Source organism: Sander lucioperca, chromosome 14 (assembly GCF_008315115.2).
Source record: "Sander lucioperca isolate FBNREF2018 chromosome 14, SLUC_FBN_1.2, whole genome shotgun sequence".
In the NCBI taxonomy this organism is placed as follows: domain Eukaryota; kingdom Metazoa; phylum Chordata; class Actinopteri; order Perciformes; family Percidae; genus Sander; species Sander lucioperca.
Window position 1 is genome coordinate 19,809,680 of NC_050186.1, and position 19,088 is coordinate 19,828,767.

Here is a 19,088-nt window from a genome sequence, read left to right on the forward strand (position 1 = left end):
AATAATCTGTACAGTATTATCTAACAATCTAGACAATCAGCTCCTCAACGGCACTACTTTTTTTCAGCCTCTCTTTGCCCAGGTGACCACAGAGATCCAATACGGGTTTTCCCACAAACCACATGACAAAAACTGTCCATGTATGCCATAACCCAACGCGCAGCGCACATAACGCTTCTCATAATTCACTGTTTTATGTCGTGTTGGGCAGCTGGTACTTGTTTTTGTACTTCAAATTGACAAGACAGGTTGAGTTGGAGAACAGTTAGAGGGGATCATGTTGTCTTTGTGCAGTCAGTGTCAAACCTTTCCATCATATTCAGCTGAGGCGATATGTATCTGTCAGCAGACATGATGTCTTCAGCAGAAAAAATATAACCTACAGCGAATAATATAACCACGACTGAGATAAATATATATCTCACTTACTTAACTTGCATTTATATTTTTGACTGCAATGTCTATTTTTTTTATCTTAAGTTATCTTTAGTTACCTGTATGTGTGCATATTTTTAAGAGCAAAATCACAATTATTCTTTCTGTATTTTTGAGTAAAACCTTTCCATTCATTTATTTGATTACAATGTTATGTTACACAGTTCTGTTTATACATTTATTTACTCTAGTAGATCTTTACTTATTGTATGTACTTTGGGTTTTTAATTTCACAATTGCGTTGGCAATGTAAACATATTAGCCAATGAAGCCCATTTGAATTGAATTGAGTGAGATTTTCCATGACATGCAGCCACACTGCTGATCTGCAAGGTTAACAACACTCACTTTACATTTAAAATAAAACATGTTAACCACATAAATTAGAAACAACACAATAGAGTGTGTTTGGCACCACAAATAACACCAAACAGACATTATTACACATTAAACATGACAGTGGGGTGCCTGGGTAGCTCACCCAGTAGTGCACGCGCCCATATATCAACATGGCATCATGACTGCGTAAACATACACGCCTGAAGGTTTACTCCTCGATGCAGCGGTCGTGGCTTCGACTCCGACCTGCGGCCCTTTGCTGCACGTGAATACTTAAGTAAACAAGTATTGAATTGAAAATGTGTACTTTATTTTGATCACAGAGGTCTTTCTGTTGATCAGTGTAAAAAACAATCCACATTAAAACGCGTCAGTGGTGTAAAACAGGAAAACAGTGAATACTTTTTAAAGGCACTGTAAATCTGAGCAGCCACAAGATGAAAATAAATGACTTGAACACAATTCTGTTTCTTTCTGACCTTGTGAAATACTTTGATCATTTCAATTCTGCAGAAATCCTCCAAATGAAACAACATATGAAGGTAAATCTTTCTCATGTCCACACTGAGGCCTTAACCCTCAAAAACCTTCACAGCAGCAGGGTCTAAAGTATTCAATAACACATTTTAACTCATAATTTGTTCAAAGAAATTGCCTCTTGATAATAAATATTTAATGTTAATTACACAGCCAAACATAACATTTTCAAAATAAAACCAGTAATTGGGGTCTGCCGGATCATCTGATAGAAATGTGTAATAAATACAATGCATTCATTTAAAAGAAATAGCTGTTTGACCTCTTAACATCCAGTGTTTATCTTTTATTTCCCATAGCTTCAAGGTTGGAAAATAAATATTATTGCACCGTCTGACATTATCACATACAGAAGGCTATATGCTGTATCAGCTTGTTCTAACTTTTCATTGAAGCCGCAGTATATGATGTTTACAGTAAAATAAAATACAAAGTTATAAAATATTCAAACCCAAGACTCTTTTATGGCTGCACCCATAGAAATAAAATTAATCCTTATTATTTATTTGGCTGCACCATACCATCAAATGGAATTATGTATAGATGTCTTGTTCATCTACACATTTCCCCAAAATGTGTCGTTTGTTTGTAATGATTGGCTCACCATCAGGCCGCTTAGGTTTAAATTGGTTACAAAATCTTTCAAACTGTAAGTTTGCAGAAGAAAACCAGTAATACAGTACTGGGGTCTGCTAGCATGTTTAGTTTTGTTGTTATCTCAAGTCAGTATCTCCTATCCTTCTTGTATCTGCGCTTAAGATCAGCCCTAAAATGTTATGGAGTGCCATGGGGAAACAGTCTTGAGCTGCACCCAGTCATTAAATGGTTTGTTGATTTTCCGGTGAGAGGATTAGCGTCCAAGATCTATGCCAAATTGATGCAAGCCTCCATAGGAGAACTCCCAATAGCAAGGAAATGGGAGCGAGAACTAAGCCCTGAGGGGAACGCAATTAACTGGGAGACAGTTTGGGACAACATTTTCCATTGTTCCAAGAACCCAAATCACCAGCAGATCCACTTCAACATATGCCATAGGACATATTGGACTCCTCAGAAGAGATACGTCTCTAAAGTCGATCCTACTCCCTATTGCACGTTCTGTCAACCTGATCAAACTGGAACTTTCCTGCACATGGTCTGGGAGTGTGAACAGGTACATGAGTTCTGGAATAAAACATCAGTAATATCTGATGTGATAGGATGTCGAATTCCTACTGATCCGATTGTTTTGTTACTCAATGACGACTGTAAATTACACTTGCTTGAAAATTTGGCTAGCCGGCTCAACCGCAACCAAGAAAATGATAGCTCAACGCTGGCCCCCCCCCCCCCCCCCCACTCGCTTTGTATAAAACAGTGGTTGGTGTATTTTCTAGACATAGTTATGCTTGAGCTCTCTACAGCAAGGATTAACAAAGCCAAGTCATCGACTATAGACCTATGGAAAGGAGCAGCAGCACAAGTATCAGACCTAATGACCTCAGCATCACAAGAAGTAGAGGAGAGTAACTAGGCAAGGTGTGATTTTTGTTTTTCTGTTTTGTTTTTGTTTTTTTGCTTATTTGTTTGATTTGTTTTCCTCGAGACCACAGAGGGTGGGGGGTCGGTGAGGGTTTTTGTTCTTGTTCAATTGTATTTGTATGTTCTGTATGTTCAAAAATATAAAAATAATAATAAAAAAAAAAGTCAGTATCTCCTGAAAACCTTAAAACTATCTTTTGAACTTCTTATATAACTTGTTCATTTGAAATTATTGGAGAAGTTGGAGAGCACTGTGGCTTGAGTAGAGTAAATTACAACTCAACTCTCAGGCAATAGAGCTGCATGGAATTATCCCTTGTATGTATGTATGGGTGAGTCATTCATTCAGTTTACACACCCAGTACAGAGGGGGGGGGGGAGAGAGAGAGAGAGAGAGAGAGAGAGAGAGAGAGAGAGAGAGGAACAAGCACCTACCAAGTGCCAAACTTGAGGCCAACCTCTCTCCTCCCATCTCATTCTTTCCTACATGGGCACCCACAGATGGATTTGCAGACAGCACAGTAACTGAACAGACTGAGGAGGGTTGGAGAAACTCTGATCACAAGATAATAAAAAAAACTAACAAAGAAGTCTAGAATATCCTCGGAGCAGAGTTTTATCTTCTTCTGACCAACTTTAAAAAGGTAAATCTTCCTGACAAAGTTGACATCTTTTGTGCAGAGACTTAACTTTGATCTTTGGGTGGAGTCGACAACCCCTCCCATGTCTTTTGATTAATTATACTCTTTTGTATTTTTTCTGTCTTTTGTATGTTTTATGTCACTGCACTCAAAAGAGTTGGAAGCTTCTGGAAACTGCACACTTTACAGTGAATTATGTTTTCTTTTGAATTCTAAACTTGTAGCTATGACTATGTTTTACTCATATGGAAGTTCACAGATCCACACTTTTCCTTAAAAGTAAAAATCCACTTTTATGGATGTATTAGGCATGCTTTTCATTGTTTTCAGGATTTATTTTAATAATAGCAGATGTGAATGTTGAATGTAGATTTGTAGACTGAACTGCATGACCAACTTCCTCCATCCTCCTAGTAAAGTTGTGTTTTTATCGTACTAAGTACACTATAATGGCAGTATGCATGAACAAATATAATTTCAGAATAATTGAGTTGATAATCATTTGTGTTTTTGAAAGGATAAAAGTGCAATGGCGACACCCAAAAACACTCCCCGAGGTGCCAACACACCACTATCCCCGAACCGTATCACACGGCTCCAGGAGAAGGATGACCTGTGCAACCTCAACGATCGACTGGCCGTCTACATTGACAAGGTGCGCTCTCTGGAGACTGAGAACGCCGGCCTGCGTCTGCGCATCACTGAGTCAGAGACCGAGGTCAGCCGGGAGCTGACGGGCCTGAAGGCCGCTTATGAGACCGAGCTGGCCGATGCCCGTCAGACTCTGGACTCTGTGGCCAAAGAGCGAGCACGTCTGCAGCTGGAGTTGGCCAAGCTGCGAGAGGACTACAAGGAGCTGAAAGCAAGGTGGGCTGCAGCACATCACTCCGGTCCAAAATCTAAATCTGACAGCTATTTCTACAGTGTGTTTTCTATGTATGCATGTGTGTGCTAGTGGAGAAATAAAGTAGTAACAGAAGTTACATTGATAAGCGTTGGGGTGTGGGGGGAGTTTTTATGGGTGTCTCAGCCCATAAAAGGCCCTGAATTCCTTTAAAGGTGCCCTGCCACACATATTTCATTACTTTGTGGTAATGTCTGAAGTTCTACCATGGACTCTGTAACACTTTTTGTGGAAAAAATGCCTTGGTTACCTTCTTTCAAGCCATTCTAGTGTAGTATAGAAAGCAGGAAGACTCAGCTCGATTTGTGCCAGTTCTCATTAATATTCAATGAGCTAAGCTGCTTGACTCTGATTGGCTAACAGCTAGCCAATGAGCGCAACTGGGCGAGCTCATGAATAGTAATGAGCTCAGGCAACACATCAGACTGACCAGCTTTTGTAATTGGCCTGATTTCTCCACTTATTTCTTTTCAGTGGCTAGAGCTGACAGAGGAGGTAGCTGTTCATTTTCACATTCACGACATAACTCAAACACATATGGACCTAACATATTTTAAAAAATGCAAGTAAAAATGGGTTTGTGTGGCAGGGCACCTTTAAAGCACCCATATGCATCTATGAGATGTAGTTTCTTCACAATTAAAGCGAGACTATGTAACTTTTAAAAGACGAAATAACACAATATTCCTCTTACAAATGAAAAGCTGAGTTCATAAGCAAAAAAAAAAAATGCACTTTCACTCAATTCAATAGTCAAAGAGGAATACAATACAATACACTCAGGAGTTTTGCTGTTGCATCCTCACGTGGTCTGGTATGACCAGTATGGTGGCTAATGTTAGCAAACTTTAGATAGATATTCCTCTGTACTTATGACTCATAGCTACACTACTGTTTAAGCATTTACTATCTTGTCCCATAATTATCACTTGTGGCCACAGAGGCTGCTTTTCAGCTAAAGTAACATAATCTAGCTTTAAAATCAGAATTACCTAACATTCTTGGATTGTACTTACAATATAACTGTAGACAACAGGTAACAAGAGCAAACAGAGCAACAATTGTGTTGCTTTTCCAAAATTATAAAGGTTTTTAGTCAAAACTAAACCAAATCAGCCTGGTATACCCTTTAAAGTGCTCATATTATGCTCATTTTCAGGTTCATAGTTGTATTGAGAGGTTATATCAGAATAGGTTTATGTGGTTTAATTTTCAATTAACACCATATTTTTGTTGTACTGCACATTGCTGCAGCTCCTCTTTTCACTCTCTGTTGAGCTCTCTGTTTTAGCTAAAGCTAAAAAAAGCCAAAAAGCATAATATGAGCACTTTAATAAAACAAAAAGACTCAACTGAACCAGATATTCTGTTTATCTGATGAGAGGAAACAGCTGCCTTAAGGCTTCTGAAATCCTCATGTTCAACTAAATCTTTCTCAAATTGTCCATTAAAGCATGAATGAGAGAGTTTGTGATTACAGTGGTAATATCTAAAAACATTTCTGCATGTGATCTACAGCGGCAGAACACAGTTACACATTAGCTTTTAATAGCTGATGCTTCATTGCTGACACTCTGAGCAGCGTTGCCCTGTTGCCGGGGCCACTCCCTGGCTCCAGCATACCCTCCTCATTGCTCACTGCAGTTTGACGGTGGACTTCTACTCCGACTCCTTCCCATGCTGCCACATCCAGAGCTTGATGACTAACTCTTTCCCCAGTTTCTCCTCCTTCACCAAAGTAATCATTATGCACACAATACGTGGCAGCTCCACTCTCGCCTCCTTTTTTTTCCATAAATATTGAGGCTACAGTCGATGTGTGTTTGGCAAAGCCAAGCCGTTGCCATGGCAGCGTCTCAGCTAAACACCAACGGCTGTGGTCTGTGGCTCCCACATACATGGGATCGGACGTAGATCATTGTGGCCTATGAGTCATATGCACCAAGGTCTTTCCCGTTTCTATCCGGGCTACATCCTTATTCAAAAATAGCTCATATTTTCTTCATTAGACTGTGTAAAGGAAACTGTAGTAATTCAGTTTCCACTTGGTTCTTAACTTACAAAGCAAAATGGATGTCTCCTCTATTCTATGTATTAAATACTGAAAACACATCCAGCAAGATGAAACATCTGAGACTCTTTGTGTCTTTGCAGGAACACCAAAAAGGAGTCCGATTTGGCTGGAGCGTTGCAGAGGCTCAAAGACCTGGAGGCTCTGCTGAACTCCAAGGATGCATCCTTGACCACGGCTCTGGGAGAGAAGCGTAACCTCGAGGTGGAAAACAGGGACCTGAAGGCGCAGCTTGCCAAGGTATACCTAAACCTACGCTCAATTTATAGCTCAGTGGAAACACATCTGGGGTCAATCTTTCTGCAGTTATCCTACAAGCTCACCCCCTCTTGGTTTGTCCCTCATCCTCCTCTGTGTTTTCCACTTTGGGATAATAAATGCCAGCTTATCAAAGACACAGTTACAATCCTATTCTTTGCCTTTACCACTTGCTATTTACTTCTAAGTTTTTCCATTGGAGTTTTGAAAGGGCCTCATGAGCCCAGGACTTAAAATAAAATATAATATTCAGTATTGGTGTGTGTCAGCCTTTCTGTCATGGCTGCTTAAACTCAGACATTTTGATTAAAGAACAGTCTCCTGACTCTCCTGCCCTCTAACTTTATTTACTGCATATTTATGCACTCTGCTGCCTGTTTATGTGAATGTTTGTGCTCTGTTTTTGTACTAATAATCCGTTCCTGTTGTCCTTTCTTAGCTGGAAACCAGTTTGGCCGATGCCAAGAAGCAACTGCAGGATGAGATGCTGAGGAGGGTTGACGGAGAAAATCGCATCCAGACCCTCAAAGAGGAGCTGGAGTTTTCGAGGAACCTCCACTCTGAGGTTAGACTGAGAAAAGTTCTTATCATGAATTCATCATTTAAAAAAGAAACTTTCACTTTCTCCACTTCTTTCTTTCATACATTAGTTTAAAAAACCCCCATGTATATGTATTTGGGAGTAAAAATTATTTTGTTTTTGTAATCCTCCAACAGGAACTACGGGAGATAAAGCGGCGTCATGAGTCCCGTATGGTTGAGTTGGACAATGGCCACCAGCAGGACTTTGAAAGCAAGTTGGCAGAGGCGCTGGTGGACATGCGTAGCCAGCACGAACTGCAGGTCAAAATGTACAAAGATGAGATTGAGAAGACCTACAATTCCAAGGTAGACCATCAATTTATTGTTATAAGCTAAAAAAAAAAAAAAAAAGAAACTTGAGTGTTTCAGTGGAAGATAAACATGACAGCACAGAATAAATATCCAAGACATCATAATATAGGAATGCATTAAGTGTTTTGGTAGGACAGTTTTGATTTGCAGCAGCCATGCAGTTTCACAAATAGGTACTAATGAAGCAAATTGAGAGTCAGACTGCAGCGTTATTGAATGATTTAGTCGTTTTCTACCTTGTGTTTCTCTCTGTCAGCTGGAAAATGCTCGTCAGTCAGCGGACAGGAGCAGCCACCTGGTTGGAGCAGCACATGAGGAGCTCCAGCAGACACGAACCCGCCTGGAGTCCATGTCCTCTCAGCTCAGCCAGCTGCAGAAACAGGTGAACTGAAATAAGCACACAGATCACATTCAGGGTTCTTATCGTGACTTAAGCCTTATGCACTATGCTTGTGTGCATAATGCATTGCATCATGAAGAACATGCGCAGATTTATAGCAAAAGGGGCATTATTTGATGTTTTCCCTTATTTTAAAGCACAACATAAACCAAAAGATCTGTTTATACATTTACAGAGATTAAGATGTAAAAAATGTATACTCTATATAAAGTTCAATAGTTCATTTAAAAGTTTAATTGTGCTCTTGTTGCACAAAATGTAATGTTACGTTTTAACATGTCAATCAGATTTTCCTGTTTTTTTATTTTTATTTTCTAAGAACAAATAGACACTCCTCACCATCTTTTGGCTGAGCTTAAAAACACAGACACAGTATAACACTCATCATGTGGCCAAAATGTCACTTAGGCCTCATCTTCACCCAAAATTATATCAATTAATACATTGTATTTGTATTGCATGTGGTTAGCAATCCCTCTGAATGTTTTAAATTTGTCTCATTTTGATCTGGCAATAAATGTGTGATTCTTCTGTCTGATCTAGCTGGCGGCCCGTGAGGCGAAGGTAAGGGACCTGGAGGACGCCCTGTCTCGGGAGCGGGACAACACCCGTCGCCTGCTGGGGGAGAAAGACAGAGAAATGGCCGAGATGAGGCAGCAAATGCAACAGCAGCTGGATGAGTACCAGGAACTTCTGGATGTCAAGCTGGCTCTGGACATGGAGATATGCGCTTACAGGAAGCTGCTGGAAGGGGAGGAGCAGAGGTATGTTGTCCCCTCACATTGACTGTATTCAATAAAATAAGAGGCTTGCAGTAATTGAATTATGATTTTCTCTTTGCTACAGAGTTGTCAGTCATACCTCTTCCACTGCCTCTCACACTTTTTTCCTCCCTGGTCAATAAACATCATGTTTTTGATTTTTGTCCCTGCAGGCTGCGTCTCTCCCCCAGCCCTCCGCCCACCAAAATGACAGGAAGTCGTTCCTCTACTTCAGGAGCTCTCTCTCGATCAGTCCACTACAACGCGCAGAGCTCTCCTGCCAAGAGGCGCCGACCCAACGACACCGACAGCGAGGCTTCCAGCATCGCAGGTGGAGCTGTGGCCCGCACTCGCATCACCCAGCAGGCCTCAGCCAGCGGACGGGTCACTGTGGATGAGGTGGACCTGGAAGGGAAATATGTCAGACTCAGCAACAAATCAGATGAGGTAAGAAGATAAACAAAATGATGGAATAATTAAAAATAATATAAGCTGAGAAACCCTGTGTGTGGAAACCAATTACTCTTTCTGCTAAAGTTGCACACGTTGTGGTTGGTAAATACGAGCATGTTGTCCACAATTTTCTGACATTTTTATTAGAGGCCAGAATTTACTTGGAGGATTTGACACTATCAAAAAGAACTGCCATCTTTTTATCCAACCATCAGGATCAGAACTTGGGGAACTGGCAGTTGAAGCGGCAGGTGGGATCTGGGGCTCCTATCATCTTCAAGTTCCCTGTAAAATTCACCTTGAAGGCCGGCCAGAGGGTCACGGTAAGAAACCCCATTACTTAGCAGAGTCACAAATCAGCACAGCGGTGAACACAGTTACAAATACCTCACCCTGCTGTACCTTTACCACGGTTGACAGATCTGGGCCTCTGGTGCTGGTGGAACCCACAACCCTCCCTCTGACCTGGTGTGGAAGACTCAGCCCTCTTGGGGCACTGGAGACCTGTTCCAGACCACCCTGATCAGTGCCAATGGAGAGGTATTTTAAATTTACCAGTCAAACTAATAGTACTTCATTTAAGCCTAAAATACTATGATTACATTAAGTTTTGTTATGTCCACGGTACTGGTGTCAAGTTCTATGCACTGAGCTTTAAAGTGTCAGAAATAGGCAAACAATGTATATATTAATAAATGAATATATAAATAAATACTATCATACTTTGTCCTCCAGGAAATGGCAATGAGGAAGGTCACCCGCACACAGTTTGAAGAAGAAGATGATGACATGGTGAGAGAAAGTGTATTGATAACATAGTATGTAATAACACAGAAGTCTGCAGGACCAAAAAGCATTTGAGCTGGTTTACATTGACTTAGATCCACAACACCTTGAACACTAAACATTTCTTTTCAGAATCCCAGAAATATTAAATCTGCTATTTTAACACTTCAAAAACAATCAATCTGAGTGCGGTACAGATTTCTCTCTAAATCAAATTAATGTTGATATTGGAAGTTGACCATGTGCACTGACATGATGCAGAAACAGATAAACATCCTGTCAATCTGTAATGAAATGTTAATTTCTTTGCTCATTATAGTTGCTTTATAATGGTCTGAAAGAGTGGAAAAACAACCAGATTTTTTAGCATAATAAAATGATTGGTACATTTTATTATTGATTAATCTGCAGATTATCTTCCGTATCAACTAATCCATTACTGTGTCTATAAAATGTAAGAACATAGTGAAAAATGGCCATCACAATGTCCACAAAGAAAATTGCCAAAAGAGACATATTCCCATTGCTTATTTTGTAATACCAATGGTCCAAAGACCCAAAGATATCATATAAATAAACACTTTAAGAAGCTACAATCAGGGAATATTTAGCATTTTTTGATTGAAAAATGACTAAAATAAATAATCAATTATTAAAATAGTTGTTGATATAATTTTCTGTTGATCAACTAATTGTTTCATCAAGTTTAGCGTTTAATTCCGCATCTCCTTTCAAAAGTCTTTTGGAGCTCTCTCCCATGGGCCTTCAGAGTTATCCCCACAGGATTACAACAACCAAACAATCATGCATGAGATGTATTAGCCGATTTCCAGTGTGTTCATATTAAATGCTCTGATATTTATACTGAATCTGTCTCTTTGCCTCAGCAGGTGGCTCACAGCACCTGTGGAGACAGTGAGTACAACCTGCGGAGCCGGACGGTGGTCTGCGGCTCCTGCGGACTTCCTTCAGACAAATCCAGCAACTGCTCCATGTCCTCAGCCTCCCGCTCTTTTCGCAGCGGAGGCATCTCTGAGGGTCTACTGCCGCACTCCTACGTCTTCAGCGCCAGCACTCCTCGCAAGGTGGGCACTGCAACACATACAGCTGTTATATGACTTCCTTTTAAACCTTTTAAATAATGCAGCTCCTCTTGGAGGCTGAAGCAAGAGTGTTTTTCTGTATTTAAAGATCAAAGTGCCTAATTGATGTTTTGAATTGATTTATGTGTGCTGATTGTAACTTTGTCAATCTTTTCTGTTAGACTGGAGCCAGAATGGAGAACTGTCCAATTATGTGAGCCCCTGGATCCACGCTGAAACACTTCAACTCTATTAGTTTTCAGTTATTATTCCTTTAGTTACCAGTAGTTATTAATTTCAGTTCATGTACTTCTTTATCTTTTATCTATTATCTTTAAGATAATGTATGCAATAAAACGTTATACCACTTTTTTTTTTATGTACATAGGCATGCTTATGAAATACTTTCTTGAATTTAAACGGTGAATTTAAAGCAGTCACTTGTATTTATATTAAGGGCTGGAAATATCCTAAATACATTTATTTTTAATAGAATTTGCTTCTAAGTAATCCAACTCCAACCTTGCTACAGGTCTACAGAATATGGTGTATCCTATTTTTGTTGTTGCTTATATCAATAAACATTTTTTCAGAATGTGTCTTGTTCAACAACAATGATGTGAAAGCTGTCTAAGTACAGCATAGTTCATATTATATTATAGTAACGGACAGGCTTTGTAATTATGTAGTTAAATCTATTTAACTGACCGACTGTGATTCATTTTGCATGGATGGTCCTTTGCCTTTTAAAAATCTAAGACCACAAAAAGTGAATTTTTGATTTCTTTTAACCATACTGGAGGCTATATTTAAAACCATCAACATTTAAAACATCAACACAAGAAAAATGTTTACTTCAGATTATTGTATCCATACACCAACTTCATTCAAAATAAGAGAAATAAGAGTTGAATATTTCCCATTATTCAGGTGTCTATCACAATAGATAATACAAGTATAGTGATAAGGTATTATTGTTATGTGCAGTAATAAAGCACATTTACTTCAGTACTGTACTCAAGTACCATTTTAAGGTACTTCAAGGCAGCTTTCTACTGTTACTCCATTTTCTACATTAATCTTCCAGCTATAGTTAATTTACAGATTAAGATTTAAAATACATCATTAATATGATGCTTACATGCTCAACAATAATGAGACTCCAATAATATGATATATAATATACCCCTCTGAAGGGGCCATTCTGTGTAAAGAGTACCTTTTTTGTTGATAAATTTCAATTGCATTTTGCAACAATAAAAATTCTTCTGTATTTAAGTACTCGGGACTTTTAACTCTACATTGACTATCTTTATAGTGAAGTATTTCTACCCGAGTAAAGCAATACTTGGTTAGATGGTACAGCACACTTTTTCCAGAGGTAGGACTTTTATTTTGAAATTAGAGCAGTGTTTACATTTTTTAAACCCGGAAGTGGGTGACACTATCGAGCTGCAGGTGTTGTCGCACGACTCCAACCTCTTTCTCACTATATTATTGATCTGTAAGTTGTGTCACTGCATTGTTTGAAAATGAAAACGTGCATGTGAAGTTGTTTTAAAGAAAGGCTTGCTAACGTTTGGTGAGTGTCATTGATAATTTGTTACGAAGTCAAGAAAAGTCAGGCTAAAGCAGAATGTTAGCTAGCAACAACTTGGCCTGTAATTAGACTACATTCATAAGTACAACTTGATCTTTCTAACTAACGTTAGCTATAGTTGCTTTTTGCTAAAGTTGCTAATTAGTAAAGCTTATACAGGTGTGTGCAACTGACAAAATTAAGATAATCATATAAAATAATATCAACATGATGTGCGTTGATATCAACTAATATGTGCACAATCAAGTTTAGGTTATGAAATAGAGCTGCATGTTATAAAGTAAAATTAGTTTTCTCAGTGTTGTATGTTTGTGGCAGATTTTAATTAGTATTTTCTTTTTTATGTTAAAATTAGACAACATAATTATTAATGTTCATGTCTTGTTAATTGTTGTCTTGATATTAGTACTGAAAGGATTTGTAGAGACAATGATTAGTTGATTGACAAACATTTCAATATTGACAAACATTTCAATATATATATATGTTTTTTTTTTTTAAAGTTTTTTTAACATGTAAAAATGACAAATATATGGTGTTCCAGCTTCTCAAAAGTGAAGAATTTTGCTTTTCTCTGTTAAATATCATATGAAATGTAATAGTTTTGGATGTTGGACTGTCAACCAACTGGAACCAGCAAATGTTTGGTGTTTAGCTTAGTAAATCAACTAATCGAATGATCGACTGATCTTTTCAGCATTAGTTTAGACAAACCAATTTGACAATGGGCTCTGTGAAAATGTAATGGATGTTTTCAATTATTATTAATTATTATTATCTGACACTTTATAAGTCATAAAATAAATATCAACAGATCAATAGAGAATGAGCGTAAAGTGCCCTACCTGGTATGATCATTTCAGTGCAGTTTTATTCTGTTTAACTCTGCCCTAGTTACCAAGTTCAGTCCTGTGTATTAAAATGCAATTTACTTCGGCAACAAGACTCTTTTCTCATCTCTTACTGTAAATCATATTGAGCAGGAGCTGCAAAACAGGGATGATTGATGCAAATACCCTTTAGGGACTGTGATCCTGCAGGAGGATGGAGGGAGCAAAGAAAAAATGCAAGTAAGCCATATAGCAGCTGTAGGAGGCACCGGCGTCAGCAGGCTGAGCAGCAGAGCTTTCCTTAGTGGGGAAAAAGTACAACAACACTTGAGTTGTGCAGTTAACCTGCAGGCTTTGCTTCATGTCATAGTTTATTGTTTAGTTTAGTTTTCCTTCAGTTGAGGGTAGATCCCTGTGGTCTCTTCTGTTCCAGGAGTTTGGATCCATCTGGATGTTGAGTGTGCGGACTCTGTTTGGGATCGGCTTCCTGGTCACCTCAAGGTCCACGGCAGTCCTTGCTCAGACAGGGACATGTCCACTGTCCACTGCAGCTAACAACCACAAAAAGGACTGTTTCAGTAACAGACCAGCATCCACCATGGCCCAGACAATCAAATATCTTGGGTAAAGTTTTATATTTTGTACACAGAGCAGTAAAACCATTTACTGTGTGTGCGTGCGTGCGTGTGCGCACGTTCTGTCCAAACTGACCTATAGATGCTCCACAGGCAGGAGGAGGCACAGCACATTGATGAGGAGCTCTTCAGTGAGTACGGCTTCAGTGTGGACCAGCTGATGGAGCTTGCTGGACTCAGCTGTGCCACAGCCATTGCCAGGGTGAGATGTCAATCAAGGCTTTTATTTTAAAATAAAAATTATTAATCTTAATCTTATTCTAGAGCTGCAACTTTTAGTCAGTTAATCGATTAGTCGATTGACAAAAATTATTGACAACTATTTTGATACTTGAATAATCCTTTCAGACATTTTTTCTAGAAGATTGGATGCTTTTCTTTTGTCATACATGAAAGTAAACTGACTATATTTGGGTTTTGGACTGTTGGTCAGACAAAACAAGACATTTGAAGACATTAACTTGGACGGTGGGAAATTATAATGGCCATTTTTCACCTTTTTCTGACATTTAATGCACAAATAGATTGATGGAGACAGAAAATAATCAACATATTAATCGATATTGAAAATAGTCTTTGTTGCAGCCCACTAAGCAATGTGCTGGTGAGTGGCCAGTTTAAGGCAGGAATCTGGATAATGTGTCTACATGTGTTGTATTTGTCTGATTATTAAAAAACAGCAGTTTTCATGTGATGTGATCTGTTATCAGGCAACAGACAAAAAGCAACAGCAGATAAATGCACACAAAAAGTAAAAATGTAGTTATATTTTTAAATGTGAATAGAATTATTACAGTGAAGTAGAATAGATACAGACAATGAAAACAACAACCATAGCAACCCCTTTAACATTATAATTGATTATTGTCAACACTGTATAATGCATTCCTCCAAAAACATTTTGCAGCATGATCTTACCTACTGACTGGTGTTTTTTCAATGCACATGCACACACTTTAAAGACCTTTTTGATATCAGGTATACTTGGTTTCGCCATCAAAAGTCAAGATGTGTTACCGAGAAACCAGGTTTTGCATTTACAGTAGATGGAAATGTCTGAATGAGATTACTGCCTGTAGAGGGGAATAATCTGATTACTCCGTCTTCTGACTCTACATCTCTAGAAGCATTTCTCTTGAGTAGCTGCTGTAGATTAAATCTTGTTCTGTCTGTTTTTTCCTGCAGGCGTATCCACTGACTTCCCTGGTCAAGGCCAGACCTTCTCTGCTGGTGATTTGTGGACCAGGTAACAACGGAGGCGATGGCCTGGTCTGTGCCCGACATCTTAAACTCTTTGTGAGTGTCCTTTACTTGTGTGGCAGTAAGATACTGTACTCTGTAGCAGTGGTGGAAAACTTCACATGAGTATTTCCTATTTAATGTTTTTTATACTCCTATTCCACTATATTTAACAGCTATAGCTAGTTATTTTACTTTGCAGATGTTTTTTCATCATGAGCTTCTAAAACATGCGTTCAGTGAAAAGAAAGCGCTGTCTTGTTAAGTAATTTTAGTCTGAAATCAAGTCCTTGAAATGTAGTAGGAATATTTCAACCTGTTTTCACCAATAATCTAGCCTGGGAGAACCCTGATGAACTTCCGGCAAATTTGAGATTTGCTCTGCAAGTGCGCCTGGCCAAGAGCCCATTCAAGCCCATTTCCAATTTTTCCAAATCGAGGCACCAATCACAACTGTTGAGACGGGCTTTACACGATGACGATAGTGCAGCGATGGCAAGCAGCTTTTCGTTTACATTCAACATGACGGCCACCGAAGCGCAGCAACCCGTTGATGCCGCTGTCGCTGCTACGTCACCTAGATTGTTGGTCTGATTGGTTGAAGGACTATCCAATTGTGCCCAGAGGCATTTGAGCGGCGTCTGTTGGTCCCTTTAGAAATGGGCTGTGAATGAACCTTCCCCAGACCCACTCTCAGTTACAGCTGAGAAGGGTCTGGTGTCAACCAGGCTACCAATAATCTTCTTGTGGTTCTAAAATATACTATTTCTTAATTGTAGTGCAGCTATAGTGCCTTATTCTTTCTGCTTTCAAGACAGACATGTTTCAAGAACATACATGTATTTTAAGTAAGTTGTTTTAACTTAAAACAGATTGATATATTGCACTGCAAAATAACGTTTGGCGGACTCAGTTATTTCCAGAAATGTCTAAGATCTACACGATTAAGGTTTTTAATTAAATTGCCCTACGTGTTATTAGTAGTACTTTTACTTTTGTACTTTTACTCAAGTAAGATTTTGAATGCAGGACTTTTACTGGTAATGGAGTATTCTTTACAATGAGATATTACTTCTTTTACTGAAATAAAGGATCCTAGAGGATACTTCTTCCAACCTTGCTGCACAGCACACTATATTACTGCTCCATTAGTGTATTTGGCTGGATTCTGACTTCAGGCGGGTAAGTAGTGCTAACAGAAGACCATTTAAGGACAGTCTTTGCTAAATAAATCCTCAGTGGCAGCTTTGAACCAATCTGAAGGCATTCTTTACCCTTTTACTTTCATCAAACCGGTCTGTGCAGAGTGGAGATTAACTTTAACTGGCTGTTTTCAAATTTCAAACTGTGAGGAATGTTTCCTGCCACTTTGTGTGTCCTCTTGCAGGGTTACGAACCTACCATCTTGTACCCGAAGAGGCCAAACAAACCTCTGTTCCAGGGCCTGACCACACAGTGCCAGAAAATGGAGATCCCCTTCCTGACTGAGATGCCTGAGGTTTGGTGTTAATCATTAATGCAGCAGTGTTATCCACAGTGGTGAAGACAATTCTTCTGCATATTGTGTTCATGAGTGTGCATTTTATTTCAAGATATGAATGTATTGTATTACACATCGTTAGGTCTTGCTAAGTGAGGCTGCAGTTTAGAGTAGATGAAGCCTAAATGATCTCTGTGGGGGAATTAGACTCTGAGTTTTGATTACAACAGCCATCCCAGTCAATAATATACTCAGTAACTAAAGATGCAGTCATTTACTGATGATTTCAAGTTGCAGATCTGCAACTTCTAACAACTGCACCGTGGGTCGGAGAGAAACGTATTTTCAATTGCTCTGTATGTCTGGCACATGTTGCAGTATTGGCAATACAGTTACCTTGACTTTCACTTGTTGAGGGTTTTTACACATTATCTTTGTAAAACATTGATGTTAGTTGTTCTTTTGAGGCAGTATGTAAAAGAAAAACACTTCATCTGGAAATAAATGATTTTTACAGGCTGAAGTGATTGACGAGGCTTACAACCTGGTGATTGATGCCATCTTTGGCTTCAGCTTTAAGGGGGCTGTGCGAGAGCCTTTTGGTTCCATCCTAGACGTGCTGAAGAAGACGACAGCCCCCATAGCCAGCATCGACATCCCCTCAGGTCAGTCCTCGCATCCTCGGCACTTCTCAAGGAGAAGAATCAGGATTTTCACTAAAGAAAAATGTACTTCCTACTGAATTTGGATCTTCTAGAAAGTGCTGCCTAACAGTTTGCTAATCAATACTTTGTTTCACAGCTTTGCTTGCTAAAGATACAAGATAATTACTATGGCCAGTTTCATGAAGTCAAGCCTCATAATGATTGGTTGGCTGAGAAAAAGTTTGTTCTGAGAATTTAAACCTGTTTCTGTTCATGTTGTGTACAATAGACTATGAGGATAATGATATGAAATGTCCTTTTTGTATGTATCAGTTATTTGGTGAGCAGAATCGTTCAGTAATTGCAGTTATCAGATTTTACGTGATTGCTTCCATTCATCTTTGTGTGACCAGAATATTTTGAGAATCAATCGCTGAATTTGCATGAAATTGGCTGTTTATGCTCCCAAAAGGAAGAGTCCTATTGTTTGTCAGTGACCCTTTGACTTTTCCCAGAGTGCCATCATTAGACCAAACCTGTAACCAAAACATCTTGAAACTAATGACCTGACTGTCACCACTATTACTGTGCATATTCACTAACGAGAAGAAAAGGAAGCCTGGACTAGATTGTGACAACACGTCTGTTTTTTTAAAGGTTGGGATGTGGAGCAGGGCAGTGCAGATGGCCTGCAGCCAGACATGCTCATCTCTCTCACTGCTCCCAAGAAGTCTGCCTCCTTGTTCCGAGGACGATACCACTTCCTGGGAGGCCGGTTTGTGCCACCGGGCCTAGAGAGGAAGTACCAGCTCAACCTGCCTCAGTACCCCGGCCTGGACTGTGTGTTACAACTGTAGGGGATGTACTGAATGTTTGATGAGAGGAACGGTGTTGTCTGTAAAGGAATAGTTCAACATTTTTGGGAAATAAGAGGATAAGAATATCAATACCACTCCCTTGTTTGTGCCATAATTACGAAGCTGGAGTCTGGAGTTAATAGCTTAGATTAGCTTAGCATAAAGACTGGAAATGTGGAAACAGCTCGTCTGGCTCTGTCCAAAGTTGTAAGCTATACCTACTAGCACTTCTAAAGCTCACAAATTAAAACTTACCTCGTTTGTTTCATCCATACACAAACAGAAATGTAAAAATGACAAGTTGTAGTTGTACAGGGAGTTATGTGATGCAACCATTTCCACGTCTCACCTCCAGCTCTGTACCTAAACCACTGACATGAAAGTGGATAAATCTTCACATCTAACCTTTGGAAATAAATCAAATAAGTATAGTATGTTTCCATAAATGTGGAACTATTTCTTTTAAATCTTGTAATTTGATTGGTTATCATTAAATCCAATAAGATGATATAATAGAGCTTTATTCGCTCTCTGGAAGAGAGTTTTTTCACGTAAAGGCACAAAGCTTTAACGTGATGGTTGCTTCAGCTACATAAAAATTAAAAAACAATGGAAGAAGATGTCTACATTGTTATTATTTCTGTAACAACAGCCATCCATTTCAACTCTGAAATATTTATTTGGCAAATCAGAAGATTTCTCCATCACGTATACTGTTTCA

The 19,088-nt window shown here is 39.1% G+C and overlaps 2 protein-coding genes across 6 annotated transcripts; both read left to right on the top strand.

Annotated features, from left to right (window-relative positions):
* The first annotated feature begins 2,776 nt into the window (after positions 1 to 2,776).
* On the top strand, positions 2,777 to 11,677 carry LOC116047168 (lamin-A-like). 3 transcript variants are annotated; one of them, XM_031295752.2, is made up of 13 exons: positions 2,777 to 2,816; positions 3,991 to 4,340; positions 6,532 to 6,688; positions 7,146 to 7,271; positions 7,424 to 7,594; positions 7,857 to 7,982; positions 8,544 to 8,764; positions 8,935 to 9,208; positions 9,430 to 9,537; positions 9,635 to 9,754; positions 9,950 to 10,006; positions 10,888 to 11,085; positions 11,265 to 11,677. In XM_031295752.2, the coding sequence occupies exons 2-13, from the start codon at positions 4,003 to 4,005 to the stop codon at positions 11,298 to 11,300; spliced, it is 1,932 nt and encodes a 643-aa protein (XP_031151612.1). In that variant the 5' UTR covers positions 2,777 to 2,816; positions 3,991 to 4,002; the 3' UTR covers positions 11,301 to 11,677. The 3 variants fall into 3 exon arrangements, with proteins under 3 accessions (XP_031151612.1, XP_031151611.1, XP_031151613.1); XM_031295751.2 differs by lacking the exon at positions 2,777 to 2,816 and adding an exon at positions 3,214 to 3,476; XM_031295753.2 differs by lacking the exon at positions 2,777 to 2,816 and adding an exon at positions 3,215 to 3,476 and having other exon boundaries at positions 10,891 to 11,085.
* Positions 11,678 to 12,501: 824 nt separating this feature from the next.
* On the top strand, positions 12,502 to 18,979 carry naxe (NAD(P)HX epimerase). 3 transcript variants are annotated; one of them, XM_031295745.2, is made up of 7 exons: positions 12,502 to 12,664; positions 13,946 to 14,136; positions 14,241 to 14,349; positions 15,333 to 15,443; positions 16,774 to 16,884; positions 17,384 to 17,531; positions 18,168 to 18,979. In XM_031295745.2, the coding sequence occupies exons 2-7, from the start codon at positions 13,964 to 13,966 to the stop codon at positions 18,365 to 18,367; spliced, it is 852 nt and encodes a 283-aa protein (XP_031151605.1). In that variant the 5' UTR covers positions 12,502 to 12,664; positions 13,946 to 13,963; the 3' UTR covers positions 18,368 to 18,979. The 3 variants fall into 3 exon arrangements, with proteins under 3 accessions (XP_031151605.1, XP_031151606.1, XP_031151607.1); XM_031295746.2 differs by having other exon boundaries at positions 12,510 to 12,586; XM_031295747.2 differs by having other exon boundaries at positions 12,518 to 12,536.
* Positions 18,980 to 19,088: the final 109 nt, after the last annotated feature.

What these genes read in the sequence shown, in the direction of transcription:
- naxe (XM_031295745.2), top strand. Translation starts at nt 13,964, where the DNA reads ATGTTGAGTGTGCGGACTCTGTTTGGGATCGGCTTCCTGGTCACCTCA. An exon ending in CCCGACATCTTAAACTCTTT is followed by an intron (nt 15,444 to 16,773) that starts GTGAGTGTCCTT and finishes GTCCTCTTGCAG; the next exon opens with GGTTACGAACCTACCATCTT. An exon ending in TCCTGACTGAGATGCCTGAG is followed by an intron (nt 16,885 to 17,383) that starts GTTTGGTGTTAA and finishes TGATTTTTACAG; the next exon opens with GCTGAAGTGATTGACGAGGC.
- LOC116047168 (XM_031295752.2), top strand. Translation starts at nt 4,003, where the DNA reads ATGGCGACACCCAAAAACACTCCCCGAGGTGCCAACACACCACTATCC. An exon ending in AGAAGACCTACAATTCCAAG is followed by an intron (nt 7,595 to 7,856) that starts GTAGACCATCAA and finishes TCTCTCTGTCAG; the next exon opens with CTGGAAAATGCTCGTCAGTC. An exon ending in CTGGAAGGGGAGGAGCAGAG is followed by an intron (nt 8,765 to 8,934) that starts GTATGTTGTCCC and finishes TTGTCCCTGCAG; the next exon opens with GCTGCGTCTCTCCCCCAGCC.